Source organism: Nelusetta ayraudi, unplaced genomic scaffold, assembly GCF_046127955.1.
Source record: "Nelusetta ayraudi isolate G7.1 ecotype Tasmania unplaced genomic scaffold, CSIRO-AGI_Nayr_v1 ptg000195l, whole genome shotgun sequence".
Classification (NCBI taxonomy): Eukaryota; Metazoa; Chordata; class Actinopteri; order Tetraodontiformes; family Monacanthidae; genus Nelusetta; species Nelusetta ayraudi.
The window spans coordinates 363192-389861 of NW_027466244.1; the positions used below are offsets into that span (position 1 = coordinate 363192).

At 49.1% G+C, this 26670-nt stretch overlaps 4 protein-coding genes across 6 annotated transcripts; 3 read left to right on the plus strand and 1 right to left on the minus strand.

Annotated features, from left to right (window-relative positions):
* The first annotated feature begins 95 nt into the window (after window positions 1-95).
* Window positions 96-3609, plus strand: alg1 (ALG1 chitobiosyldiphosphodolichol beta-mannosyltransferase). Of its 2 annotated transcripts, none has more exons than XM_076015733.1 (13): window positions 96-411; window positions 650-727; window positions 908-1011; window positions 1108-1256; window positions 1359-1448; window positions 1672-1801; window positions 1896-1986; window positions 2095-2133; window positions 2213-2272; window positions 2455-2565; window positions 2722-2836; window positions 2919-2994; window positions 3072-3609. In XM_076015733.1, the coding sequence occupies exons 1-13, from the start codon at window positions 132-134 to the stop codon at window positions 3201-3203; spliced, it is 1455 nt and encodes a 484-aa protein (XP_075871848.1). In that variant the 5' UTR covers window positions 96-131; the 3' UTR covers window positions 3204-3609. The 2 variants fall into 2 exon arrangements, with proteins under 2 accessions (XP_075871848.1, XP_075871847.1); XM_076015732.1 differs by having other exon boundaries at window positions 1672-1785; window positions 1865-1986.
* eef2kmt (eukaryotic elongation factor 2 lysine methyltransferase) lies at window positions 3495-5977 on the minus strand. Its single transcript, XM_076015748.1, has 8 exons — window positions 5748-5977; window positions 5479-5541; window positions 5309-5389; window positions 5119-5220; window positions 4901-5034; window positions 4207-4451; window positions 3898-4035; window positions 3495-3714 (listed from the first exon to the last, which is right to left on the minus strand). The coding sequence occupies exons 1-8, from the start codon at window positions 5862-5864 to the stop codon at window positions 3605-3607; spliced, it is 990 nt and encodes a 329-aa protein (XP_075871863.1). The 5' UTR covers window positions 5865-5977; the 3' UTR covers window positions 3495-3604.
* A 335-nt stretch (window positions 5978-6312) lies between these two features.
* On the plus strand, window positions 6313-13489 carry pigq (phosphatidylinositol glycan anchor biosynthesis, class Q). 2 transcript variants are annotated; one of them, XM_076015729.1, is made up of 14 exons: window positions 6313-6418; window positions 7914-8086; window positions 8171-8390; window positions 8552-8757; window positions 8840-9036; window positions 9122-9253; window positions 9362-9482; window positions 9651-9777; window positions 9875-10028; window positions 11044-11155; window positions 11264-11344; window positions 11478-11592; window positions 11766-11827; window positions 11959-13489. In XM_076015729.1, the coding sequence occupies exons 1-14, from the start codon at window positions 6409-6411 to the stop codon at window positions 12109-12111; spliced, it is 1863 nt and encodes a 620-aa protein (XP_075871844.1). In that variant the 5' UTR covers window positions 6313-6408; the 3' UTR covers window positions 12112-13489. The 2 variants fall into 2 exon arrangements, with proteins under 2 accessions (XP_075871844.1, XP_075871845.1); XM_076015730.1 differs by lacking the exon at window positions 6313-6418 and adding an exon at window positions 6952-7080.
* A 1376-nt stretch (window positions 13490-14865) lies between these two features.
* rab40c (RAB40c, member RAS oncogene family) lies at window positions 14866-25625 on the plus strand. The gene is made up of 6 exons (XM_076015754.1): window positions 14866-16350; window positions 21705-21765; window positions 22896-22956; window positions 23078-23155; window positions 24587-24809; window positions 24962-25625. The coding sequence occupies exons 1-6, from the start codon at window positions 16209-16211 to the stop codon at window positions 25234-25236; spliced, it is 840 nt and encodes a 279-aa protein (XP_075871869.1). The 5' UTR covers window positions 14866-16208; the 3' UTR covers window positions 25237-25625.
* Window positions 25626-26670: the final 1045 nt, after the last annotated feature.

The window sequence follows — 26670 nt, forward strand, 5'->3', positions numbered from 1 at the left end:
TTAATTTCTCAGGTGCGCCAACGGTATCTTCCCGTCCTGGACAAAACTCTCCACGGCCCCTTTAAATCTGAAGCTCCACCCCTCCCCCCAGCGTCATCAAGCCACGTCATCGTCACCGGTTCCAAACAACCATGGCGTCTCCCGGCAGCAGGATGCTGCAACTCGCTGCTTTGCCGCTTTTTGCGGCGCTTTTTGCGGCTGGTTTCGGTCTGACGTGGCCACCGGTGTTTCTGGTGCTTGTCGCCGGGTCACTGTGGCTCTCGGTGCGGGCGCTGCGGCGCCGGGACGCCGGGACGGAGCGGCGGGTGTGCGTGCTGGTGCTGGGGGACGTCGGTCGCAGCCCTCGGATGCAGTATCACGCCTTGTCCCTCAGCAAACACGGATACACGGTCACCTTTGTGGGCTATTTGGGTAAATACCGACACACGGGACTTTATAATTTGTATAAATGTTCATTATATTGCCGTACTTCTGTTACGAACGTTAATAAGACACGGAAGCGAGCAAATATCTCACTAATGACCCTAAAAGATCTATATTTTTTTAATTATCTATTTATATTCCGACCATATATTTGCTGTATTTTAGTTGTACAATAATTCAATTTAAAATTGCAGCTGCAAGCGTGATATTTCTGTGGTGATTTCAGAGAGCAAACCTCACCAAGATGTGCTGAACGAGGAGAACATAAAGATCGAAGCCATAACGGAGGTGAAAGGTGTTCAAGGTAACTGGCAACTAGTTCAGCTGGTTTATGTTTTATACCTAGTCGGGTACAAAGTGTTGTCTTGTCTCACGAGGAATGTGCCTGCCTGGGGTCTGGGGTGAAGTGATAACACCTCTTCCGCCTTCCAAACTACTTTCATTAATTATTGAAATGATTCATTGTGTACTTTTTTCCCCTCAGTGGGACCAAAAATCGTCTCCTACGTGACGAAGGTGCTGGTCCAGAGTCTGCAGCTTCTTCTCGCGCTGTCCAGGATGGAGACACAGTCGCACGTCCTCATGCAGGTATCCAATGCATCTGGAGTCGCAACCAATGTTGCTCCATATTTGTGGCAGTCCTCACATGATGACCGAGCTGCGCTGCGGTTCTTTGTTTCCCAGAATCCTCCAGGCCTGCCCGGCATCGCCGTGGCGTGGCTGGTGTGCGTCTTGCGCGGCAGCAGACTGGTCATCGACTGGCACAACTACGGCTACACCATCATGGCCCTGAGCCACGGCCGGGGACACCTGCTGGTCCGGATGGCCAAGTGGTGGGTGCTGGTTCTGCAACCGCTGATAGACAGCTTTTATTTCGGTGTATTTATTTGGTAAGAGATTTCAGCTTTGGTGAATTTCTGCTCCTTGGTTTCCAGGTACGAACACTTCTTTGGTCCTCTGGCTTCCCACCACCTCTGTGTCACCAACGCAATGAAGGAGGACCTGGAGAAAACGTGGGGCATCAGGTGAGACGTGTTTACATCTATTGACTATATCCGCATCTAAGATCTTTGTTTTTGCTCGTCAGTCTTCCACTTTGTTGCTATTGAATGCCTTTTGTCCACCAAAAAAGCCATAGACGATCAATCGGAGATTCCGCTTTAAAACCTTTGATCTCTCGTAAAGTGAATTAGTTACACTCACTTCACTTCAGCTGAGCTGATTGGCGGATCCTTCGTGCAACTGCAGGGCGACGACGCTGTATGACAGACCCGCCTCCATCTTCAGAGAGACCCCGCTGAAGCTGCAGCATAAACTCTTTGTGCAATTGGCCAACACGTACCCTCAGTTCCGCAGCAGCAGGTCAGAGATCCCTGAAGTTGAAGAGACACTAACCCCATGAAACTCGCTGCTCCAGCTGATCAGTTTGGGCCTTTTTCAGCTCGGACGTAGAGCGCAACGAGGTGGAGCAGACGGTTTTCTCAGTGCGCAATGTCACTGATGACACAGTGACGCTGAAGTCCACGCGTCCGGCGCTGCTGCTGAGCTCCACCAGCTGGACCGGTACAGAGACGTTCCACTGACTTTTCCTTTAGATCTTAAAGGAATCACCAGCCAGTCGGAAACTGTAGTTTATGGCATTTCAATTTCCACCTGTTGTCGTCTCCACAGAGGATGAAGACTTTTCCATTCTGCTGAAGGCTCTGGAAGGTAAAAGACCTGCAGGCATGTTCAGTTCTTGAAGCTCTTGACGTTCTCCAGGTGTCTCACTTCACGCTGTTCTCCACAGAGTATGAAGGCTTCGTAAAAGGTGGAGCTTCGTTGCCGTCTTTAGTCTGTGTGATCACAGGTGAGCCTCTGCTGCCTCAACTGTGATTGGACTGAGGGTTTTTTTTGTGAAGGAGTCCATTCTCACACCTGTGTGTGTGTGTGTGTGTGTGTGTGTGTGTGTGTGTGTGTGTGTGTGTGTGTGTGTGTGTGTGTGTGTGTGTGTGTGTGTGTGTGTGTGTGTGTGTGTGTGTGTGTGCACAGGTAAGGGTCCTCAGAAGGAACACTACAGGAAGCTGATTGACGCTCTGAGTCTGCAACATGTCAGCATCTGCACACCCTGGCTGGAGGCAGAAGACTATCCCGTCCTGCTGGGTAACTGTCACTGCGCTGGTGCACTCGTGATCTGAGATGCTGGACATGTAGTTAACGTGTGTGTGTGTGTGTGTGTGTGTGTGTGTGTGTGTGTGTGTGTGTGTGTGTGTGTGTGTGTGTGTGTGTGTGTGTGTGTGTGTGTGTGTGTGTGTGTAGGCTCAGCAGACTTGGGCGTTTGTCTCCACATGTCATCCAGCGGACTGGATCTTCCAATGAAGGTGGTGGACATGTTTGGCTGCTGCCTGCCAGTCTGTGCCGTTCACTTCAACTGGTGAGCAGACCGTTTATACACACACACACACACACACACACAGACAAATATCAGGTGATGAGATGTGAGTCTGTCTCCTCAGTTTACATGAGCTGGTGAAGCACGACGAGAACGGCCTGATCTTCAGAGACTCACGAGAGCTGGCGGAGCAACTCGGGGTGAGAAAGTCGAACGCGATCACAGCGCAAGTGTGTGTCACCAAATCTGTCGTGCTAACGTGACGTTTGTGTCTCAGTCTCTCCTGTCAGAGTTTCCCAGCTCACAGGGCCGACTGGGCGCTTTCAGGGAGAACCTCCGAGCCAGCAGAGGGCAGCGATGGGACGACAACTGGGACCAGAACGTCCTGCCTCTGCTCCGCTTGTCGTGATGGGCGGGGTTTACATCTGCTCACACGTTGGTTAAAAAAATCAGACAAAAGTCTGTAGTGCAAAGGATTGTGGGTCAACACAGGCACCCTGTCGACTTCCACTCGGCCAGTGGAGTGAAGCTGTGTGCATGTGTGACGGGCTACCAACTAAATCTATTGATTAGCTCCCATTCCAGCAACTGACCCAACCCGTCTGTCTGCTTCCCACCGTCACTGTGATTGAGACACACCTCACATCTTATCTGGCATAATGATATGAAAGGTGCACTGGATGGAAGATGTTTACACAAAAATCCGATAAAAAAAGTTATTTTTTTATTCCAGTCTTTTGTCCTGATATAAAAAAAGCACAAAACAATATTTTGAAATGATGTACATTTGTAAATAAAATTTTAAGTGCGCTACGGCGGCCGCGTGCGTAGCTGGATCATTTCTATGGTGGAGGTTCTGCTGTAGGGAAACACGTGTGTGACGGGAGCTGTTAGCACGTGGTGGTCGATGCCGGCGTCTCCTGCCAAAACCAAAGAGCCGGTGTCAGTACAGCACTGTGAAATAAAATCCCAATCGATGGTTGAATCCCTGAGCCGGAGTCAGACCTCATGGCGTCTGCTTCGTCTCCTCACTGCAACGCTCACTGGACAGATTTTTTTTTTTTTTTTTTTTTTTGCGTGAATTTTATTAAATTTTTTCTCACCCAGCTGCTTCTTGAAGCCGCCGTACGTCTCCGGGTTCCTGATGGTGGAGCAGACAAAGACTTGCGGGGACGAACGGCAGAGGATGTTGGAGAGCAGCGTCACCAGACTGGCCGCCACGTCAGGGTCGTACACCACATCTGCAGCGCAGGGGCGTGAACAGGAAGCGGTGTGTTAGCGAGTCTGTATGTACCACCACGCCTCAGAGGGACAAAGAGGGGTGGAGGGAAAACAAAGCCTCTAGATGGCAGCAATGCAAAACACAAAAGTTGTTGTTTCATTTGTGGAAAAAAAAAACAACCCAATGCAACCTGCAGCAATGACCACATCGGCGCCGATTTGCTCCAGCCGCTCCTCCGCTGCCTCCGTCCAGTCCAGTTCCTCCACGCTGACCCGAGGGGTCGTCCGCTCCACCAGGCCGTTCAGCCGGACGTTGTCCTTCAGCCTCTGCAGGACGTTTGGGTGACAGTCACTGAAGACGTATCTACTGGGGTGACAGGAGCGACAGATGGCCACACCCGTCAAGCCTGCACCGCTGCCGAGCTCCAGAACAGTCCTGGGACACACACAAGAAAGGGGTTAAGAGTGGAGGACAGTGTTGTCGTACTGGAGATTGGTCTTGGTCTCGAGACCGGTTTTTAAGGGTCCCGGTCTTGTCTTCAGCACTGTGGCATTTTTACTGGGTCTTGTCTCGGACTGGACGGACTCTGGATTTTGGATCAAGACCGGCCAAGACTCAGCCAACACTACAACACATGATAGTAAAACAGCCGGGGGGTTTTTTTATATATAAAGTCTTGGTCTCAAAGCCAAAATGCCTTGGTCTGGTCTCGATACTCTCTAGTCCTGATAAGGTCTTGGTCTCAGTTGGTGCCGTCCGGACTGCAACACTAGTGGAGGACTCACTGCACAGGTTCCTTTTGAAGTTCTTAGCAAACCGATGAGCATGAAGAGGAGACGTTCGATCCACAAGGGTGCTGATCGGCACACTTGGGTGGCTCTTACCTGCCACTGAAGGTCTCCTGCCGATCTAATGCCCACTCTGCCAGGTAGAGAGCCGCCTCCCAGGTCACCAGGCCGGTGGTTCCATCTGAGATCAGAGCCACGTTCTCCAGCAGGCTCACGGCTTCCCCGCTGGGCTGCAGGAAAAGAAAGATACCAAGACCAGGGCAACAGAGTCTGGAGCTGGGAACCTTCCCTCAGAACGACCAGAGTTCCCCTACCAGAAGGTAGCTCTTGTAGCACTCGGAGGTGTCTTCAGCTCCAACAACCTCGGCGAGAGCGTCATACAGCTCGTCCAGGGGTTCGCAGCCGGCGGCTTCCTGCTGCGGTGTTCACAACAAGGTCAAGAGTTCACAACGCGCGAAGAAGCATCATCAGGTGAACAGACAGCCGTTCTGATCACTCACTCACCCGTCTGATGAGCTCAGTGAGGAACGACTTCCTGAAGCGGAAGGATGGAGGGAACCGACGGCACAGAGGGTGGAGACACGTCTGAGAAAAGGGGCAGAGCAAAGTTTCCGGGTTCATTCTGCTGTGTCTCATGCAGCAATGACTCTTCGAGTGAATTACTCACACCTTACCATTTTTAAGACCTCTAGAATCATGTTTGATGATTTGCTGCGTTCCAGCTCCCTTTCCAAAGTCTAGAAATGAGACACCATCACGTCACGTGTGTGTGAGAGATATGTATTTATTTATTTATTTATTTATTTTAAATGCATAGTCATTATAGTCGAAATTCATCAATAACATTTTTTTATAACATCAATTAGATAGTGGGAGGATTTCAGTAATCATAGGCTTCAAATGATGACGTGTAAAAGCTCGACCTGGTTTAATTCCTACTCACTGTCCAGGGAAATGATACAAGACGACTCATGGAGAAGAAGGATGTTTGGAATTCTCGTAAAATATCCGTTTTCTCTAGTTTGCCTTGCGGCGAGCACCCCTGACTCGAGCGCTCCATTTGCCATGTGACTGTGTTGACTTTCGCCTTTCCCACAATCCCCTGCGATAGTTTTCTCCCGCTAGAGCTGCTGGGTGTTGTAGTTTTACTTTCATTTTTTATCGTTTCATGCCACAAACAAAGATTTTTAGAAAAAGAGAGAGTGCGACTGATAGAACAGAAAATTGCTGTGTTAATATATTTAAAAAAAAAAAGTAAAATAAATACATAGCTCTCCGTATTTAAGCGCCATAGGGTCCACACAGTATTAAATTATCCTAACAACAACAATGAACAAAACATAAGCAGATGTTAATTTCAAAATATGTATTTCTGCTTTAAATAATACATTCAAATAATAATAATAATAATAATAATAATAATAATAATAATAATAATATTAATAATAATAATAATAATAATAATATGAATTAATAACACGTTTTTTGTTTTGTTGTTTGCTCTTCTCTGTCAGTGTCGTTCCCGCCTTTTACTTGCTGTGTCACAGCATCAGGAGATAAAACTCTCTACAGTTGGAGCCTCCCAGTAGCAGCTCACACACTGGATGTGTTCTGGTGAGAAAATAAGTATAATTAATATGATAAATATTGTTATTCTTCACTAGAATCATCTTTGGTGAACATTTAATTGAATGAATATATTACAATTCTGCTATTGTGTCAATTGTTTACATGGATTACTTAATTGATGTAATTAGCAGCAACTAGGTTTAAAATATATATTTTTCAGTTGTTTCTACAAACGTATCTTCTTGTCTTCTACCGTTCCAATTCAAAGTTATGTATTTGTCAACAACTAAATAACATAATTTATATAGTTACGTTAGTTAACATGAAGTATTTTTTATTTTTTATTTTTTTTTTTATGTTGGATGATGATCTGAACTGAATGAAACTATTGCGGTGTTCAAACTGACGCACCATAAAGTTCTTTTTCTCTCTGTCTCTTGTCTCAGTACCATTGTCAGGCATTTATTTGAACAGATTTATATTACAAAAATTTCTCCCGTGAAATAACACGTCATACCGCTGTGTTTCAATCGGATACACATACTTCCAAACTCTACAGCAACGTTCTCACTAAAGGTTCCAAGAAAATCTTGTTTCTCGCCGGAACCTTTAGTGTGCCGGACTGTCAACAAAGATGGCGCCGCACTGATTCTAATAAAACTGATTCCGCAGCCAAGAATGGAGGGTGAACGCTTGTAATTCAAAGGGTAATTATTACCACACCTCCTTCACACACATTTTGTTGTTTGTTTGTTTTTAACTATGTTTTTTTGTATACATTTTATGTTTGTCTTGTGTCACGTACATTTATCGACATCTTATTTTTTCAAGTTTGAGGGTTTCGGAGAACGTCCACTTGTAACCTCAAAGTTAGGATTCGTAAAGCCGTTGATTTTATATATATTTTAATTTCATTTCATTTTTAAATATTCAACAATTCTGCTGGTTGACGGCGCAGCTAACCTACTTTGACTCGCCGGCTAATCGACGTTTCTGCCATGGACGTCGATGACGGTTGTGCCCGAGGCTCTTTTTGTTGCCACAACAACGCGTCTGAAGCTGAGTAGTTGAAGGACAGTGGACGAGGTCAACTGTCTGATACAACCAAAGTCCTGCAGAAACTCTATGATATCCAGCCTGTCAGTGTCTGTGTTTTTATTGTCTGTGAAGACGGTCATTGCGCAAGAAAATCTTTCAGATTAGGCGGCTGCTGTCTGTAGTGCTTCCCATATCAGGTATGAACGGTTGTTTCCTGCAAATATTTTCCATATTTCTTGTTCGCCATGAGAGTAACAGGACGAGAAAAATGTAACTTACTGGGCATTGAAGAGGGTTTTTTTTTCTTGTGAAGTATGGTGAAAATAATCTTTATTTTGCTTCCAAATACCCAAACAGCGCAAGGTGACAGGACGGAGATTCGACAAAACTGCGTTTAAAAATGTTGTCTACATGTAGAATTCTCAGGTGTGCTGCACTGCAGAATGAAATCTTGTCTCCCCAGTTGGATTTTTTATTCTTCCGTCTCTGTCTCTGATCATAGGCAGAGTTGAAGCTGAAATCATGGTGCTGAAGATATTCTTCCCGCAGTGCTGTAATCTGGCCGACAGCGGACTGCTGGTCGGCCGCTGGATCTCTGGCCACAACTCGGCTGTGGTGCTGGCAGTCATCCACTACCCCTTCATCCCAAGTCAGGTCAAAACCTACCTCCAGCAGGTCCGTGCAACTCCTTCCTGTCCAGGCAATTTAACTCCTCAGCAGTTCTCTGTTCCTCAGCTCTCGTCTCTTCCTTCCATCCAGATGCAGGCCCAGAGTGGAGTGGAGCTGTCTGTACTGGGCTCGTGGAGTTTACCGAAGGAGGGCCAGGAGGGCATGGAGAGCTTCTTGCGAGACCTCAGCACCATCTTCCCTCAGGAGTGCTGGCTGCAGATTCACCGTGAGGTGGGCAAGACGGGCTTCAACTGCAGGGTCGTCCACCGGGACCAGAGGAGGACGCTGGCGTCGCTCCAGAAAGATGTCGGTGAGTGAGAGCGCTCAATGTGTTTCCAGCAGATTAAAAAAAATAATCCTAATCCTAATAACATTAATAATGATAAAGACATCATAACTACCTCAAGATTAAACATGTTGTCTGCTGGTTGTGATCATATCATTCAAATGTCCTGTCCTATGCCTGACTAGATGGAAAAATAGCTCAGCTGGAGACCAACAAGGAGACGTTTGATCGGGGAGATGTAGAGGATGGAGGACAGGAAAAGCAACAGGACAAGGAGGATGAAGACAAGGTGATCTTCGTTCACTACGAGCAGAGGAAAGTCATGCTGTCGGAACTCCATCCGCCTGAGGCTCCAGACTCTGAGACGGAGCCGCCCTCTGAGCTGAGACAGGTAGGAGACGATGCTGTGACCCATCGCCACTGCTGGTTACAACTGGCTGTGAAAACCTAACATGGACCTGCTTTCTCTACAGGTGTTCCACACGGTGGCCCACAGCCAGCCCCTCTACTTCCTGGACAAGTACGACGACGGGCCACTGAAGTCGACGCACTGGCAGTCAGAAGGCCGAGAGGCCAGCATCATCGTGGAGCTGCTCAAACAGGCGACGGTGCCACTCTGTCTGCTCATCAGCTGGCTGCTCTCCGTGTGGACGTGGATCTGTGGCCTGCGGTGAGGAGACAGGCGGCCGACGAATCCCCTGGAGACCTTCAGAGTTCCCCTGGGTGATCACCGTGGCTACTCTTCCTCTCTGCAGGGTCTTCAGCCTTCAGCCGGTGCGCTTCCTGTCAAGCAAGCTGTCCACCTGCAACCAGCTGAGCTACAGGACCGACCACATGAGGGCGCTCAGCTCAGTGAAGTCGGCTGCAGAACACGCACACTTTATGAAGTGGGTGATAGCCGAGTCAACCGACACCGTCCCTCCAGCTGAGTCTCTTTCAGTTTACACAAGGTCTGTCTGTCTGTCTGTCTGTCTGTCTGTCTGTCTGTCTGTCAGGAAAGCCAACATCATGGTGTCCTTCCTGCTGGACGTGGCACTCGGCGTGCTGCTCATGTGGTGGCTCTACAGAGACGACCACATCGCCATGCTGGCCAACATGCTGGTGCCTGCAGCTGATGTGAGTTCCTGCGGCACTCTGTGCCCGGGTGTCAAGGCGTCATCACATAGTGTGGAATTCTCTCATTCTTCATTCCCAAGAACTTGCCTCCAGGGAGCCATTGGCAGCACGTTACTGCATGTGTCGCAGTAGTTAAAGGTTTGTTGAAGCATCGTGTTTGTTCTCCAGCGTGTGGCCAAGGAGCTGGAGGAGCTGCTGCAGTGGCTGATGGGAGCTCCTGCAGGGTTGAAGATGAACCGGGCCCTGGACCAGGTGCTGGGACGCTTCTTCCTCTATCACATCCACCTCTGGATCAGTGAGTCCTGCGGACACGCGCCGTGCCAGTGACATCATCCTGTTCCCCCGTCAGAGGAGGACAGCCGTTCACCTCCCTCCTCCTTTCTCTCCTCCAGGCTACGTCCGCCTGATGGCGCCGTTCATCGAGGGCATCCTGTGGTACGGCGGCCTGTCGGCGTGTCTCGGCCTCAGCTTTGCTCTCTCGCTGCTCTCTGACATGATCGCCCTGCTCACCTTCCACATCTACTGCTTCTACGTCTACGGGGCCAGGTGGGCTGTTTTCCTCCTCTCGGCCGCAGTGGGTGAGATCCCCTCTGGTCCCTGCAGGGGGCGCGTTTTTGGAGGCTACTGTCTCGTGTGCCGCTGTGGTTACAGCTGCTGATCAGTGGATCCCTCATTCAGTCTGTCTGAGCGAGGGGCCAGGCTTAACCTTGGCTTGTGTAATGACTCGTCCTACCACTAGAGGGTGTAAGATGATGCTGTCATTCTGCTGTTGTCAGGTTTGAATTTATTTTCAGTCGATGTCCCTGCAAGTTGGTCGTGGCAAAGTTGTGAAAATGTTCACCCAGAGATCAGCTGTGAACTTAATCCTTCATCTGAGTTGTGTTTCGTGCCAAACCATCAATACCAAGTAGTAATAATCAGTCTCTCCGTCCTGTTTCTGAACCCACTTGCTCATCTTTGCAGTGAGTGCATGGTAGAATATCTAGCTCTGGACATAAGACCTCAATGGTGTGGTGCCACCAAGGCGACACCTCCTAACCAGGTGGAGAATTAGTCCTCCTGTGGAGAATCGAGGAGCTCAGCGCTCAGCGTTATTTGTTCCTCTCGTCCTCAAGTATGTCCAGATTTTAGGCCGACGCGCTGATGTCTTCTGTTCTTGTTTCTGTGACCTCCGCTGATCTCTGATCAGCAGCGAAGCTGCGAGAGCTGCAGGCTGCAGAATGAGCGGGTATTCGTGGTGTTTTTGACTGAATTATGCATTTGCTCTAAAGATAGCTCCACCGCACCCCCCCACCCCCCACTTCCCTCCCCCTCTTTGCCTGGCACACTGGAACGCCAGCCTCCCTCTCTGCTCCCGCACTTATGTGACATCATGCAAGTGTGTGTGTGTGTGTGTGTTTAAATCTGAGCATCTTTGTCAGGAGAACTTATTAAATCTGTCAGTCTGGATCTAAAAATAACTGTGGGCACCGTCACGCGTTACTGATGCCACCTGAGATGATGAATGAGACTCGGCTTTGTAGTTTAAGGCACTAAACGTGTGTGTGTGTGTGTGTTTCAGATTGTACTGCTTGAAGATCTACGGCCTCTCGTCCCTCTGGAGGCTCTTCAGGGGCAAGAAGTGGAATGTCTTGAGGCAGAGAGTGGACTCCTGCTCCTACGACCTGGACCAGGTGCTCTCTCTCACACTCACACACACACACACACAGACACACACACACACACAGTCACAATCCCAGAGATAAAAGATGTTCTTCATTAAAGTGTTTGCCCTGCTTCAGCTCTTCATCGGGATGCTGCTCTTCACCATCCTGCTGTTCCTGCTGCCCACCACGGCTCTTTACTACCTGGTCTTCACTCTGGTGAGGATCACTCAGCAAGATGTTTCGTCTGAACTCTCTCAGAAAATGTGGCTCCAGCTCTTGTCTCTACCAGAGGGCCGGGCTCGTTCGCTGCCCTTGTTTTTGACCCCCCGTGCGTCCGTGTCTACTGCAGCTGCGCCTGCTGGTGGTGCTGCTGCAGGGCGTCCTCCACCTCAGCGTGGACCTCATCAACTCCTTCCCGCTCTTTGCCTCCGGCCTCCGCATCTTCAGGCCCTACAGGCTGGCAGGTACCTCCACCGTCTCGCAGCTTCTTTGGACACAAGTGACAGCAACCTCGGACTGATTTGTGTGTGTGTGTGTGTGTGTGTGTGTGTGTGTGTGTGTGTGTGTGTGTGTGTGTGTGTGTGTGTGTGTGTGTGTGTGTGTGTGTGTGTGTGTGTGTGTGTGCTGCTCTTCACAGAGGGCGTGAAGTTCCGGGTGCTGTGTGAAGAGCCGGGGACGGCGCTCCATCTGATGATGGAGGTGAGGCGACGCAACTTTGACTCTTTTTTTTTTCCAGGACATCCTTTTGATTTTATGTCACCGTGTGCACATTTCTAGTGGAGATGACGATTCCATTGTTTTGTTTCTTTGTCGTCTGCGACCCGGTTCAGACGAACCCTCTGAAGTTTGGCGCCTTGGTTCAGACGTACCGCCTTCCCACCTACAGCTGCTACCCCAAAGACTCGTGGCTGGCGCTGGTCAAAAAGCTGTTTGTGGGCCAGCTGGTTTACCCATGGAGACACAAGAGCGCCAAAACGGACTGAGATGTGCCGCAGCGACAGCGGAGAGGTGGGAGGGGAAGGAGTTAACGGGGCGGAGCCAATGAGTGGGAGGACGTAGAGGTGGGGTGGTGTTGGGAGGGGGTAACGGAGAGGTTAAAAACCGGGTGGGGTGAACAGGAGAAGAGGGATGGGAGTTCCTATACAGTCGGCGCACTGCTCTATCTGATCAACTTGAGTAACGAGCCGGTGTTTGAAAGCACAACGTCGAGCCGGCAGGAACAGAGACAAACCGAGAGGAGAGGAGAGGAGAGAATCGCTGCGAGAAGATGTGTCGAGATAGCATCCTGTGTCATGTTGCCATATATCTGTTTTTTTATTCCCTCTTAAAAACATAACATGCTGAATTCTGCCAGTTTGGCACCTCGGCCGTGCCGACAGCGAGCACTTAGCGCCATATAGCGGACTGAAAAGTGCGCAAACAACTAGTTTGTGTTTAGTTTGTGTATTTCCTAAAATATGGAAGCGTCTTAAAAAATATTTTAGATTTTTACCCCTGTATTGTATTATTAACTTATTACTTATTATTGATGAATAGTTGCTTTTCTCCCAAGCTTCAGAACACAAGGATAAAGTTTCACAGGCTTTTCCCCTGTGAGGAGCGATAAAAGAGACCGTTTACCTCATTACATTCAAGTCTTATTTTATCTTTAATGTCTTCACCATCACACTGGGACATTTTGAGTCACCTGCTTGGGTATTTTCCATCTTTCTTTCTTTTTTTTTTAAGCCTAAAACAGAAACGGCTCGTCATTGGCTTGACAACTCAGGGTCAGACTGTTTTAAGGCTGACTAGAAGTAACTCAGGATGTTTGGAAATATTCCAGCACTACGTGCAGACAGGACCTTTTGGTCGTTGTCCTCCTGAGCCTCAGTATTCTGGGCCTGGGCTGCTGCTCTCTCCACTCGACACCACCGTCTCCTCGGTGGCGCTGTCTTTAGCACACTGACTGACACCTTCTCACACATGTTGCTGTTAAATTTAGGCCTTTTGCTTTGAGAACACAGGGAGCTCAACCGAGCAGGCGGCAGCCAAAAGGGATTTTATAGTCGGCTTCACCCAAAACACTCGACCGTGGAGCTTCAAGGGAGATTTTACCAACCGGCAACGAGATGATGTCTGTCCTCTGTCACATGACAGGAAGTACTCACTGAATGCTAACAAACTGTGTAAGGAGTCTTATGTCGGATCACTTCTTAGTCTTTTAGCTGCACTGAAAATTATTATTTAAAACCTGATAACTGGATTACTTATTATTCTTTTTGATTTCTTTGAAGTATGATGTTTTTAATCTTTCTGTTATTTAATAATGATGTTTCCACCTCGCTCTTGTTGCCATTTGTTCCAGCCAGTCACAGAAGGGAGACGAGCACTCTCTGATTAAGCTTAGTGTCACTTTGTTTTTCCCGTCGTCAACCTTATTTATGTGCCTAATCGTGTCTTTGACTTCCTCCTAAAAAAAAATCACCCGATTTCTTTATTACTTGAGTTGATTTGATTGTTAATTTTAAGCCAGAAGTCACTCACTGACCTGAGTTTGTGTCTTTATTTTATTGTATGACTTTTTTTTTCTTTAGTCTTGTTTAGTTTAGTTTTTAATTCCCGTCTTCAGTCAAATAAATGATGACCAACTGATCGCAGTTGTCTTTTAACTGAATGTTTCAATGTACTGTTCATTCCTCATTCCAGCTGTAACGCAATTACACCAATAATTTCTCCCATTAGATGAACTATTGAAGTACGCAAATCCAATTGCTTGCGCAAACCTCATGCCGAGGCATTTTCCAGCTAATCGTGACTGTGATTTATTACTTATTGATTCACTCGCAGCTAATCGGCGGACCCAATCACACTCAGGGTTTAGTTTCAGCAGTACAAGAGGATGGAAAAATTAATGGAAGTCAATCTAAAAATCACAGTGGCAAGTGTGTGTCTGTGTGTGTGTGTGTGTGTGAGAGAGAGAGAGAGAGCGAGAGAGAGTGAATGAGAGAGACACAGAGTAGGTGTTAAATCTCATGCCAGAAACTGAGAGGTGATTCATGATGTTACACATCAAAGATGACACACATACCATCAGACACAACTCGCTGCTGCAAACCTCCTTACATAAGACCATTCATAAAAATAAATAAGCTCTCATGTGATCACGAGGAAGACATTCTCTTCACCATCATAACCAAAAAGGTACATGAGGATTGCTCAAATATGATTATACTGTCAGTTTTGTTGGTTAATCGATGGAATTTCATAGATGGTAAATTTCTCCCCGTCTGTTTGCGGGACGAGGGCGGAAGAATCTCGATCACACCTTCAGTGTAAATGCGTTGGTGCCAATTGTGAGGTTCAAATATCACAAAAGAAAAAAAAAAACAAAAAACTACACAATCGCGTCAAAAGGACTACTCAACCGCTTTCATGACCCTCCAACAGAGTCAAAACTGCCACTTTTCCACAGTCACTGTAGTTTTGAGCTACATCTTCACAGTGTTTCAGTTGCCTGGAAGGATTCCTTTGTCATTGTTCGGCCCCGAATGAAGCCCAGAAAATGAATCATCTTTGTTTTCCACATTCTCCTCACCATCTGCGCATTGTTGACAGCCTGCTCTGACGGACGTGTCGCACCGACCAATGGACGGCCCGGCTGTGAGTCGCTGTGGCGACAGTAGCCAATCACCCGGCCGGAGGGCGGAGCTTGGACCGGGAGGGCGGGAACGGACGGGAGGCAGCAGCCGAACTGTCAGCGCTCCGCTCGGTTGGCTGCCTCACTGTTGTTGTAGCGCCGGAGAGGCTCCGCACCACAGCCGCTGTGATTATGAACGATTATAATGGAGAGAAATGAAAGGATGTCCGATTGAGACGATGCACTACTTCAACGGAGATTCACACTGGACGTAGAAATACCTGCAGCGACTGATACAACCACATATATGTATGTGTTTTTTTTTTTTCTTTCTTTCCACGGAGGATTGAACGCAGTCAACTTACGGGACTCATCGCCAGCCCGGACTAAATCAAGACAAGAGGGGGGCCTCAAATCACAAGAGAACGTCGGTCAAAGTTGAGTCCCGCTAGCCAAGTTAGCTTTTAGCGGAGCAGCAAAATAGCCCACACTCCTTTAAATACGCAAGTGGGCTTGTTGGGGCGCACAATGGCAGCGTTTTGTGCGTCCGTGTGTGGCCCTGCGCAGCGTGACGTTGTCTTTTCACAACAATCGTCTCCGCTCGCTGCTTGAGTAGCTTGTTGTTAGCACCGGTGCTAAGTGCCGCTTAGCTCCTTAGCTGCCACGACTAGCTCGTTGTTCTCCTGCTAACTTTGCCAGCAAGGTTGTTTTTTAAAAAAAAATAAAAAAATAAAAAAATAAATAAAGGGGGGAAAGGAAATCGGGAAAGACAAATGAGAGCCGAGATTTTGGATTTGTTTTGCCACGCAGCTTTGTTGTTAGTTATCCGAGCAGCTAGTTGTGCGGTAGCCGCATCTATAACAGGCGTTCATAGCTTAGCAACTGATTAAAAATGATCATTTTGGACAATAAGCTGTGTGGGTTTTTTTTAATTTCCTGCAGCTGAGCTCCCGTCCAGGTACAAGCCTGCAAGTTTACCCTCATGCTAATGCTAAATGCTGCTCTGTTTCCAAGATTCATTTTTCTGTTTTTTAAACCCTCGAAATAACTTGTCCGTCATAAGTTTGAGAGAGGTTGCCAGGTGCTTACATCCCGTCCCCCTCCTCCGCCTCATCCTCCACTGACAGCGGTGGAAACTTTCCCCTTTATAACCGCCAGGCAATCAGGATGCTTTTGCCGTCTGACTCTCCTTTGATGCTCCTATTTTTGTCGGACAGTGACCTCCGTGCACGCATTTTTTGAGGACTGTTGCTGTTGCTGGATGAGTTGAGTTGATGGGATGACAAACACCGCCTTTGTGTTGGTTTAGAGAGCACAATAACACACACACACACACACACACACACACACACACAGAGTGCGTGTGTTGCTGCTGGTTTCTCTCCCATCGGCCCGGCTGACTGGTGTGAAGGAGAAGTTTCCTGTTGTGTTGGTCGGCGGCCGGCTCAGATGTGAGAGGCGATGGGCAGCCAGGGGAGCCCAGTGAAGAGCTACGACTACCTGCTCAAGTTCCTGCTGGTGGGAGACAGCGACGTCGGCAAGGGGGAGATCCTGGACAGCCTGCAGGACGGATCGGCCGAGTCTCCGTACGCCTACAGCAGCGGTGAGTCGCCCCAGTCTCAGCTGACCTCCGGGTGGTGTGAGGGTGATGATGGTGTTCATCGTCATCTCGATGTTGTGTCTCACGTCTTCCTCCGTGTCTGTGCTCGGTCTTTTTCCCCACAGTTGTGTGTGTGTTTTTGGTTTTTGTTGTTGTTGTTTTGTGGTGTTTTATTGGCCCACAGCTAAAATCACATCCATGCCAGTCTGATTATTGCTTGTGCTTTTCTTCAAAGCTTCACTGTTGCCTGAAAAACAAAGCTGCCAACACCCACAAAGTGGAGTTAGTCCTGCCGAGAGTTGATTTGGCGGCGCCGGATGCCAACTGTTTTTTTTCTTTATATATAATTGATTCATCCCTTCTTCTATTCCTGCAGCAAAGAATCTGAAGCGTAGCCTTCCTCTGCTTTTGGTTTGTCAAAGCCGACGACCGCCTGAACACAGTTAGTAGCTTCTCTGTGGATTTGGACTGGTACAGAAGCCATTTTATTGTGGCTTTATTAGCAGATATGGCCATATCAGCATCAAGCTGTTGGTCTTTACAGAAGCCACCTTAGCTCAGCCCAGATATATATATTTTTTTCCTCCAAAACATTTTCCCATGTTCTTTGCAAAAATGTAATAAAAAAAAAATGCTCGTCAACTTAAACCACATTTTCCCCCCCGAAAGGAATGGAAGGAATAAATAGTTGGCCACATGTCCGTCTGTGTGGGCAGTCCAGAAACACTCAGTCGTTCCGCTGCTCTTGTTGCTCGCGGTGAGCGCATTTTTCTTTGCATCGAACGCTGAGTTTCATTGCCAGCAGTGGAAACGAGGGAGGATTTGTTACGCGTGGGCCAATTTTTTTTCCCCCAACATAATATTGTAGGAAAGTGAAAACGCTGAGCTGCATGCAGTGGAGAAAAATGACTTGAAATCAATGAACGGTCTTTCTTACAGGATAATCAGTTGTAATTAAAACAATTTGCGAGCCCTGGAGGACGCTGAGCTCCCCCAGCACTGGAAGATTGGTGCGTGCTGACCGGCGCCCCCTGCCCGCGGCCTGGGTCCACTGGATCTCGGGGTTCCGATTTCTCTCCGAGGTGGATCTGGTTGGGATTAGCAGGCGGTTCCCATCCGAGACGCAGGCAGAAAATTCATTTTCCGTCTCCTCCCTCCAGGACGGAGGAGCGTGCGTTCATGAAAAATACATCAGTCAGCAGAAGGAGCGCTTTTCTAATGAAGCGGGCCTGTTGGCAGCGGCGGCGGCGTGCTGCACGTATTCCCAGCAGCTCGGCCGTGCCTTCACACAGCGCGCTGTTTGACTGCGGCAGGTGATGGGGGGGGGGGGGGGGGAGTCGGGGGAGGGGGCGGTCAGCATTACACATGGATTTATTATAATTTATTTACGTCCTGGTTGGTTATACTCGGCAACATGTGCGTGTGTGTGTGTGTGTGTGTGGGGGGGGTGTTTCAAAGCTCCCGGAGGGGTGTGGGGTGGTGGGGTGGGGGGCGTTAATTATAATTTCTGTCCATTGTTTTGTGTTTTAAAGGGAATTCAGAGCAACGTGCGCCTGATCACCGCTGCACGCGACGAGTGATCCAAAGGTCATCGTGATAGCGGCTAGCTAGCGAGTGTTTGGCCTCCGTTCAGTTACTGTCTGAAAGTGGCTTGGAGACAGTTGGAGCTTCGTGTCTCGCCTATATTTTTGAGCTCAGTCATTTTTCTTTCTTCTTCTTCAGATCAGTGCTGAGGTAACAAATCCCGGAGAGCGAGAGTCGTTCGCAGTGCTGCGGCAGACAGCGAGCCGATGCTGATATTTCAGCCTTTGTTAAAATCCGAAAAAGCCTGCTTCGTCGGGAAGGGCAGGGGAAGACGTCCTGGTTGACGTGGGCGAGATCAAACGGCTTCAAACGGCCTCATTAAATATGGAAGGCGGAGTGGAACGCGGGCGAAACGGGCCGATTGATTTGCAGCCCTTGAGCAAACGAAAGGGGTTAGCGCAGAGGGACGAGGGAGCGCTCGGAGGAGGAGGAGGAGGAGGAGCTAAATGTTTCATGAGGAGAGAATCAGGACATGGGGACGGATTGGCCGGCGGCTCTTTGGACTGTGGTTGGTTGGTTGATTCCCTCTCAGATTTAAGGGGCGGTTCAGTCAACGTTTCAATTGGAAGAAGAACGAAGGTCGAGATCCATCCACTGGCCCAGGGGTCGGGAACCCCTAAGAGAGCCAAAAAAATGAAATATTAAAAAAATATATATATTTTGGTGAGAGCCATAGATTATTTATTGTTTTTAATTAGTAACTCTTAATACAACTAAATACGGAGATTTCGCCAAACTGGAGTCTGAAGGAAGCGCTGTGGCCGTTTCCACGTCTAAACCTCCTCTCCTCTCCTCTCCTCTCCTCTCCTCTCCCTCTCCCACTGTGTCTTTGTCCGCGGTGCGTGGCGGCAAACATCCTGCCATCAAAGTGTTGTTTTATTGCAGTGCAGAGAAGTTAAGTGTGAGAGCGAATTACGAAAGCACGGCGTGCGCGCAGTGTCCAGAAATGCTGCTGCCTGCGCTAAACTTGAGCCCAGTGGCACTTCTGCTTTAATTGTGCCCTTTGATTATCAATTCACCCAGATTGCCACACGGGCTTCAGAACTCTCTGTCAAAGCTAAATATATATAAATATGTCTTCTTCGGCCAAAGGGTTTGCGCTGTATAAATCAGCTTGCTAACTCTCTGATTAAACGGCGGGAAGTTCTGCTCCACCTCACCATGACTCGTGTAGGCTACCGCATTTAATCCAATAAAAATAGAGGTGTGGAACCCTCCCATATACTGAAACACAACTGTGTTCGGCTCCAGCAGGACAAACCTCAACTTTTGCGGTAAAAAAAAAAATACTGTAGCCGATAAAATGCACGAGAATTATTTGGGAAGATTACTTTTAACACTGTGATTTTTGTAATGTTTTACTTGACAATCAGCGGAGTTCTTCATTAGTTGCGTTAAGAAAGGCCAGCTAAGATTTATCTGGCTCGCGAGCCATAGGTTCCCGACCCCTGCGCCAGCCGTTGCTTGATGTTTGAATATCTGCTTGAGAAGAATATCGCGCTGACCAGGAAGTGGTTTTGGGTTCTGTAACCAGGAAGTTGACCTTTGACCCGTGACCTGGCTTTGCAGGAGTGTCCCGGTATCCCGACGCTCTGGAAGCGGCTTCCCGAAGCAACACCAGCCGCTCCAGTCACTTTTCTCCCTGTGAGGTCATGAGTGGGAGGAGCCTGTCCCTTGATTGGCTGTTCACTCTGTGATAGGAGGGCATTTTGAATTTCACACTCGGTTGACGCGTGTCATCAGATAAGACCCTCCGCCATGCAGAGAAGCCCATTAAAATGCAAAGGAGACTTTTTTCCACCGCGGCTGTCAGAGTCTGGAATCTGTTCCCGGGGATGTTGGATTATTCCCCTTGGGAGGGGGGGATGGGATGGAGGTGTGTGTGTGTGTGTGTGTGTGTGTGGGGGGGGGGGCTCTGCTCTGTGGCAGTGGACTCTCCCCTCCCCCAACCCCTCCCCCGCAGCTTCAGACCGTCAGAAGGTAGATGAGGTGTTGAAGCAGCTTTAATCCTCTGGGAGGATGCAGTCGCACGACCTCGGATCAGCGTCTCTCTTTCTCCCAGTCCACTTCCATACAGCTTGTGTGTGTGTGTGTGTGTGTGTGTGTGTGTGTGTGTGTGGGGCGGGGGGTGTTATTCTCACCTGGTTCTGAGATGTTCACTTGACCGTTACTGATGCCGTTATTAGTCACGAGCCGCTACTAGTTAGCATCAGTGTTGCAAAGTAAATAGCGAGGTTATGCATACAGTACATCCATGAATATATGTGTATACTCACACTACCAGTCAATAGTTTGGCCACTCACTTCTGATTGAATGGGTTTTCTTTCATTTTCATAACCATTGACGTCGCTCGTTGTCACTCAAGGCATCAACACTATGAATGAACGCATATGGAATGAATGAATGAATGAACGAAAGGAAAAAAAGTGTGAAATAACTCAAGCAAGGTTTATATTTGAGATGATCTCGAGTCGCCGCCCTTCATATAACATATATACAACACAACACATTTAGGTGTCGAACATTTTTCCTTTTGCCACATCAGTCCACGCATCTCGCTCGTATAGTTGATGTCTTCAGTGTGAATCTACAGTGCAGAAAGCAGTCAGGATAAAGAAGAAGCCGGTGTGTTCACACTTGTGACTGGTAGGGGATATGAATACGTAGAAAGGGACACATATGAGTGATGTTTGAAAGGCAAAACAGGTAAAAGTGACGGAATGCATCCATTTGCGTTTTCACCCGGGATGGAGCTTCTGTCTTCTCTGTTAGATGGACTAAGAATAGATGTTCCCACACACACACACACACACACACACACACACACACACACACACACACACTTCAGATCCTGGACGGGACCGTCAGCGGTGTGGAGATGAGTCGCGGAACATCAGAGGCTTCGCAGCATCTTGGAGGACGTTTGAGGGAGCAAAGCATCCCAGAATAGACGCTGCAGCGACATGAGAGCGCGCATCGGCAGCGCTATTGATTATGTGGGATATCTGAGTCAGGCCTGGCAACCGGCAGAGAGGAAGCACTTAGTCTTTCCGATGCGCTGCACTCAGTGCGATTCAATTAGAGAGTCCGGAGATCGGCAGCAGCTTCGGGAGGTGGCGGCTAACGTCGTTAGCTCGCTGTTAGCCCGCTGTTGGCTGCCACGTGCTGCCGCCCGAGTGCAGACACTGTTAATGCGTTGTGTTTCTCACCCCCTGAGGAGCCTCGATGCTCAGACCTCAACGCTGACAGACTCTGAAGTGGTGCATGATGGGTAATGGTTGGCAGGCGGAACAGACGACAGCGACGCTTCATTCATCCAGACATTTCTTATTTTGCCCTTTTTTCGCAGTGATTTATTTTTTATTGAACTTGTGATTTTTTTTATTTTTTTTTATTTTATTTTTTTTGTAATGAGTGTTTCTGGAGTGACTAAAGTTTGGCGCGTTGGGAAGCAGGGAGTGAAGCTGGTTCTCCCGGCAGGGGGGGAAACTGCTGAAGCTGACATTTAGCCGTGAGCGTGTCGGGGCAAGGAGAGGCGCCTTTCACAATCGCACATTAAAGTGTGGCCTGATGTTGACTGGAAAACACGCACGGAAAGTGATGTTACAGCAGCGGTGCGAGCCGAGCGTGTGGTGACACGGAGCAGGTGCAGCAGCAGCAGCAGCAGCAGCCAGGCAGCTCGCTGGGAGTGGAGCTGAGCCACAGCCAGCCAGTTCTGGTTCTGGTTCTGGTCCTGGTCGTCCACGCTGACGGCCTCCCTCTGTCTCTGCAGGTATCGACTACAAGACCACCACCATCCTCCTGGACGGCCGCAGGGTCAAGCTGGAGCTGTGGTGAGTCCCAGCACGTTGTCGCGTTGTGTTGCCCTCCCTTCACCGCCAAGACACACACACACACGCACACACACACATGCACACAGGATTAGCCCTGTGATGTCACGTCCCTCCAGCGTTTTGAGCGCGTTGATGATGTTTCAGTGTTGAAACAGACACACAGCAGCTGCATTTCATAGAATTGCCCAAAACCTGAATATGGCCGTAATAAAAACTGCTGATGGAAGCAAATCAACTTGGAAAAACCAAGGAGACGGAATATTTTTTACAAGTCATGAAAGAGAAAAATATGACAATGATTCTGGACAGCAAACAAACATAAACGGACAAAAGCAAACTGGATGAGATTTCACGAGAGAGATTGCGTCCCGCGAGACGAACTCTGACAAGAATTACGGTTTATGCGCTTCGCACCCGTTTGATAGAAACGTCTGAAAATCGCAGTTGTGATTTGTCAAAACTTTAGAAATATCGCTTTTATTTTGCGGGAAAAAAAACGTTACGGAAACACAGCTGTTGCAGTGTTGGCAGAGTCTGGACCTGTCTGGATCAACCCCCCCCCCCCCTAAAAGGTGGTCTGGAGACGGAGACCGACCTCCAGCACCGCGGCACGAGCTGCTGCGAGCTCGTCCTCGTTGTTTGTGGCCAGACGCAGCGTCTCCACAAACATCTCGGCTTTTAGTGCGCGAGCTGCTGCCGCTGCGTGGTCCACGTCGGGCCTCGCTGCCTCGCCGGGGAGTCGAGTCATCGTCCTCTCGCTCCACAAGTGGGTCAGAGGAAGCGGCCGCTCCTCCCCTGTGGACGGAAACCTTCAACTGCAGACGCTTTACTTCTGTTGTGTTCGGGTCGGTCGTTCCTGATCCTCCTCACCGTCTGAGAATCTGCTTCCCGGCAGCCAGCTGTCAGTCCAGTCTAAATAATGACTCCAACGAGAGGAACCACAGTTTCTGGAGAAAACATCAAACACATGAGATCATCAGAAGTCACCTTTAGGTTTTTACACAAAAAAAAAAAAGCAAAACTTTTAACTTCTTTGAAGCATGTGCATTTTGCGTGTTGTGTTGTTGGTTGTGACTGCTGACTGTGTGTGTGTGTGTGTGTGTGTGTGTGTGTGTGTTGTGTCTCCTCAGGGACACGTCAGGCCAGGGCAGGTTCTGCACCATCTTCAGGTCCTACTCCCGAGGAGCTCAGGTGAGAAAGCAGCCAACCAACCAACCAACAAACAGCCCCAGACTGAGTGAAGAACCCCTGCTGCAGTGAGGCAAAGCTGCTCAACTGCCCTGTGTGTGTGTGTGTGTGTGTGTGCTTGCAGGGGATCCTGCTGGTGTATGACATCACTAACCGGTGGTCGTTTGACGGGATCGACCGGTGGATCCGAGAGATCGACGAGGTGAGTCGACCACGATGACGGCGACGACGGTCGGTTCAACGCATGAGTTTCTGAGTGTTTTAGGTGTCATGGGTGGAAGCCGATGAGCGACTATAAAAAACAAACAAACAAACAAACAAACAAACACCAGATTTATGGTGACGGGGGATAAATTTTGCATTTTCTCGCCACGACAAGCCGTGTGAGAACCTCTCTGACCGGGTCCTTCCTGCTGAGCCAAACAAAAAGGATGTCCGTGTGTGTGTGTGTGTGTGTGTGTGTGTGTGTGTGTGTGTGTGTGTGTGTGTGTGTGTGTGTGTGAGATATTTTTGGTCGGTGGAATGTACGTTTCAGTCGGGCCTTTCCTGCTCCACCTCCGCGCACACGTCGTCGTGGCTCGTTGGAGGCGTCACTTTTGAAAGGAAAGCAGTTTCACGCAACCGTTGGCAGAAAAGAAGCATTTGAGGAAGTTTTTTTAAATTTTATTTTTACCAAAATAACACAGAAAGAAGCCGCCCCGCTAGCTGACACAGAGTCACCAAACTGGAAGCACATCCGAACACGTGCAGTGAGATTTTAACTGTCAAAGCTAAAATCACTTCCTGGTTGAAATAGCTTGAAATATCCAAACATCGAGAGGAAGATGTAAAACGCAATGACAAAATAGAAATATCACATTAAAGTGGAATCCTGCCTCATAAAAACCCTCAGAAGATTTTCAGCCCGTTGCTGCTGCTGCTGCTGCTGCTGCTCACTTCCTGTGTGACCCCTTGACCCCTGCGCAGAAATTCCCGGCGTGACTAAAAGCGGCGTGCGGCAACAGCAAGAGACGCTGATGAGTTCTGACAGTCGGGCCGTGGCGTTTTCTTCTCCGGGTCGCTGCTCACGCTGCCCCCTGGAGTCCTCCGGGTGAATAGATAACGAGTCTTCGGGCCGCCACGTTGGCGCCGTGGCTGCCACCGCCGCCTCCCGTCACGAAAAAATAAAAGCAATACTTGTCAAATTTCAACAATTCTCGAGATTTACGTTTTCTTTTGTTTGTTTGTTTGTTTGTTTGTTTGTTTGTGTTTGCTTGCTGCCAAGAACGGTTGCCGTGTTTTTCTCTTTCACCTCCACCGTCCAATCATAGCGCGCCATTTTCACTGGTCAGTCAGCTGGTCACGTGACCCCGTACATCGCAGCCGCTGACGTGTAAATGTGAAATGTGAATTTGCGATATTCCTCTAAAAACCACCTCACGAGAGCATCGAAACCTTTCAGCCACGTTTGAGAGGTTTTTCCAAGTTGATTTGTTTCCACCACCAGGTTTTTATGATGGCCGTATTTAGGTTTTGGGCAATTGTAGGCCTGATGGAAATGCAGCTAGTGTGGTTAAAAAGATGAAACCCACACCCCCACACCCCCCCCCCCCATCCCCCAGATGTGAGAGTGTGTCCTCCTCTTCCCTCCCAGCATGCACCTGGGGTGCCGCGCATCCTGGTGGGCAACCGTCTGCACCTGGCCTTCAAGCGGCAGGTGCCCACCGAGCAGGCCAGGGCCTACGCCGAGAAGAACGGCATGACCTTCTTCGAGGTCAGTCCGCTGTGCAACTTCAACGTCATCGAGTCCTTCACGGAGCTGTCGCGCATCGTCCTGATGAGGCACGGCATGGAGAAGTTCTGGAGGCCCAACCGAGGTGAGGACTGGGGGAGGGGGCGGCGAGCGTGCGCAGAAGTCGGCTCTTCTGATTTGGAATCTGATTGGCTGAGGTGCCGGACGGTTCATCCAATTGTCGGCATTTGTTTGTGAAAGCTTTCTGACCTCTGACCTCTGACCTCCTGCCTCCAGTGTTCAGCCTGCAGGACCTGTGCTGCCGGGCCATCGTCTCGTGCACGCAGGTGCACCTGATCGACAAGCTGCCGCTGCCCGTGGCCATCAAGTCGCACCTCAAGTCCTTCTCCATGGCCAACGGCATGAACGCCGTCATGATGCACGGACGCTCCTACTCGGTGGCCAACGCGGCCGGCGGCTCCAAGGGCAACAGCCTCAAGCGCTCCAAGTCCATCCGGCCGCCGCAGAGCCCGCCGCAGAACTGCACCCGCAACAACTGCAAGATCTCCTAACAACCAGGGCGGATGGCGGTGGGGAGAGGCGGAGGACTTTGGATGGCGCTGGAGATCCCCAGGGGAGCGCTTGGAGGGCCCTCCTCCCGCCCCCTGGATGTTCTCCGGCTGCGCTGGAGGACCTTCACACCACCAAGGCTGAAGAAAGGCCACGCGGAGACTCTCCAGCGTCCTGCATGTACAAAACTCTCTCACCCTCACCACCTCCTCTGGCCACGCCTCTGATTATCTGCAGAACCAATAAGCTCACCACCAACCATGAAGACACTAACAAGTACTCGGGTCCTGGCTCGAGTGCCTTGGCTCCCAAGTTTTCCTGTTGAGGTTCATTCGAACGAAACGACAAAATAAAAGAATGGCAGGCAGAGAGGTCTTTGGACAAAGCACACGATGCTGCATTTTTAATGAGCGCAACTCTTTTTTGTTTTGTGTCTGTTTTTTTGTGAAGCACTAAAACAGCGTCGCGGGTGTCGCATTGAAGCCAAGCCTTCTCAACCCGCAGGGAAAATCATCACCGAGGCCATAACAAGTTGAAGCCACAACAACAGAAACCCTGCGGCGGTTTCATCCCTGTGTGTCGTCTCCTCCTGGCCCCGAGGCCTTCTGGGAGTTGTAGTTGTAGTTGGAGGAGGAGAAGGAGAGGAGAAGGAAAGGATTTATTCTCTTTCTTTTCGTCCATCAGGGACTTTTTTTTTTGCGCCTGTCCTGACACACACACACACACACACACACACACACACACACACACACACACTCCGTTACAAGTCCATGCCAAGTACATTAAACACGTGCTCTTACTTTATCTGCTGGTGCACAGTGACGCTGCTCTCCAGCTCTATTTTTAGCCCCGTCAGTGGTCGGCTGAATATTAAGTATTAATGTCAGATCTGGCTGCTGCTTCTTCTTCTGCTTCTTCTTCTTCTTTCTTTTTTTTCTTTTTTTTTTTTAATCACACTCATGTGAACATGAATTTCTACGTTCTATGTTTGAGTCGCTTGCGGGATTAATTTGCACATTCAGGGGGGTTTTGGAGCCGTTCTGAAGGTTGGGGTTGAAGATTTCAGGCAGTTTTTGAAAGTTATAATCCACATTGTTTATCCCTTCCATTTTGCACCATGTGTTTTTTTTTGGGGCGTTTTTTTTTTTTTTTTACCTCAGCCATCGTCAGTTGCCGGGCGGGGCTCTGTTAAGTGTCCTGTCTGGTGATTGGCTGCGGCCTGATGGGGCTCAACTTTCTACCCAAGCGTCGTCTCCAAGGACCACACTGCGTCTCGTTGTATTCTGGTTGACTATTGGAGGTGCGTTCGAGTGCGACGGGACAGCAGAGCGCTGCATCCCTGCTGAGGTCAGAGGGAATGTGTTGATGTTGAAGCGACGCTGCAGTTCTTCCAGCGGGAACACACTCCGACTACCCCCCCGCCCCCCCTCCCACAC

What these genes read in the sequence shown, in the direction of transcription:
- alg1 (XM_076015732.1), top strand. Translation starts at nt 132, where the DNA reads ATGGCGTCTCCCGGCAGCAGGATGCTGCAACTCGCTGCTTTGCCGCTT. An exon ending in CTGGTCCGGATGGCCAAGTG is followed by an intron (nt 1,257 to 1,358) that starts GTGGGTGCTGGT and finishes CTTGGTTTCCAG; the next exon opens with GTACGAACACTTCTTTGGTC. An exon ending in AGCTGGCGGAGCAACTCGGG is followed by an intron (nt 2,995 to 3,071) that starts GTGAGAAAGTCG and finishes TTTGTGTCTCAG; the next exon opens with TCTCTCCTGTCAGAGTTTCC.
- eef2kmt (XM_076015748.1), bottom strand. Translation starts at nt 5,864, where the DNA reads ATGGAGCGCTCGAGTCAGGGGTGCTCGCCGCAAGGCAAACTAGAGAAA. An exon ending in TTGTATCATTTCCCTGGACA is followed by an intron (nt 5,542 to 5,747) that starts GTGAGTAGGAAT and finishes TCTCATTTCTAG; the next exon opens with ACTTTGGAAAGGGAGCTGGA. An exon ending in CGGCTTCAAGAAGCAGCTGG is followed by an intron (nt 3,715 to 3,897) that starts GTGAGAAAAAAT and finishes TGGTTTTGGCAG; the next exon opens with GAGACGCCGGCATCGACCAC.
- pigq (XM_076015729.1), top strand. An exon ending in GAACACGCACACTTTATGAA is followed by an intron (nt 9,254 to 9,361) that starts GTGGGTGATAGC and finishes TCTGTCTGTCAG; the next exon opens with GAAAGCCAACATCATGGTGT. An exon ending in TCACATCCACCTCTGGATCA is followed by an intron (nt 9,778 to 9,874) that starts GTGAGTCCTGCG and finishes TCTCTCCTCCAG; the next exon opens with GCTACGTCCGCCTGATGGCG.
- rab40c (XM_076015754.1), top strand. Translation starts at nt 16,209, where the DNA reads ATGGGCAGCCAGGGGAGCCCAGTGAAGAGCTACGACTACCTGCTCAAG. An exon ending in TCCGTACGCCTACAGCAGCG is followed by an intron (nt 16,351 to 21,704) that starts GTGAGTCGCCCC and finishes CTGTCTCTGCAG; the next exon opens with GTATCGACTACAAGACCACC. An exon ending in GGATCCGAGAGATCGACGAG is followed by an intron (nt 23,156 to 24,586) that starts GTGAGTCGACCA and finishes CTTCCCTCCCAG; the next exon opens with CATGCACCTGGGGTGCCGCG.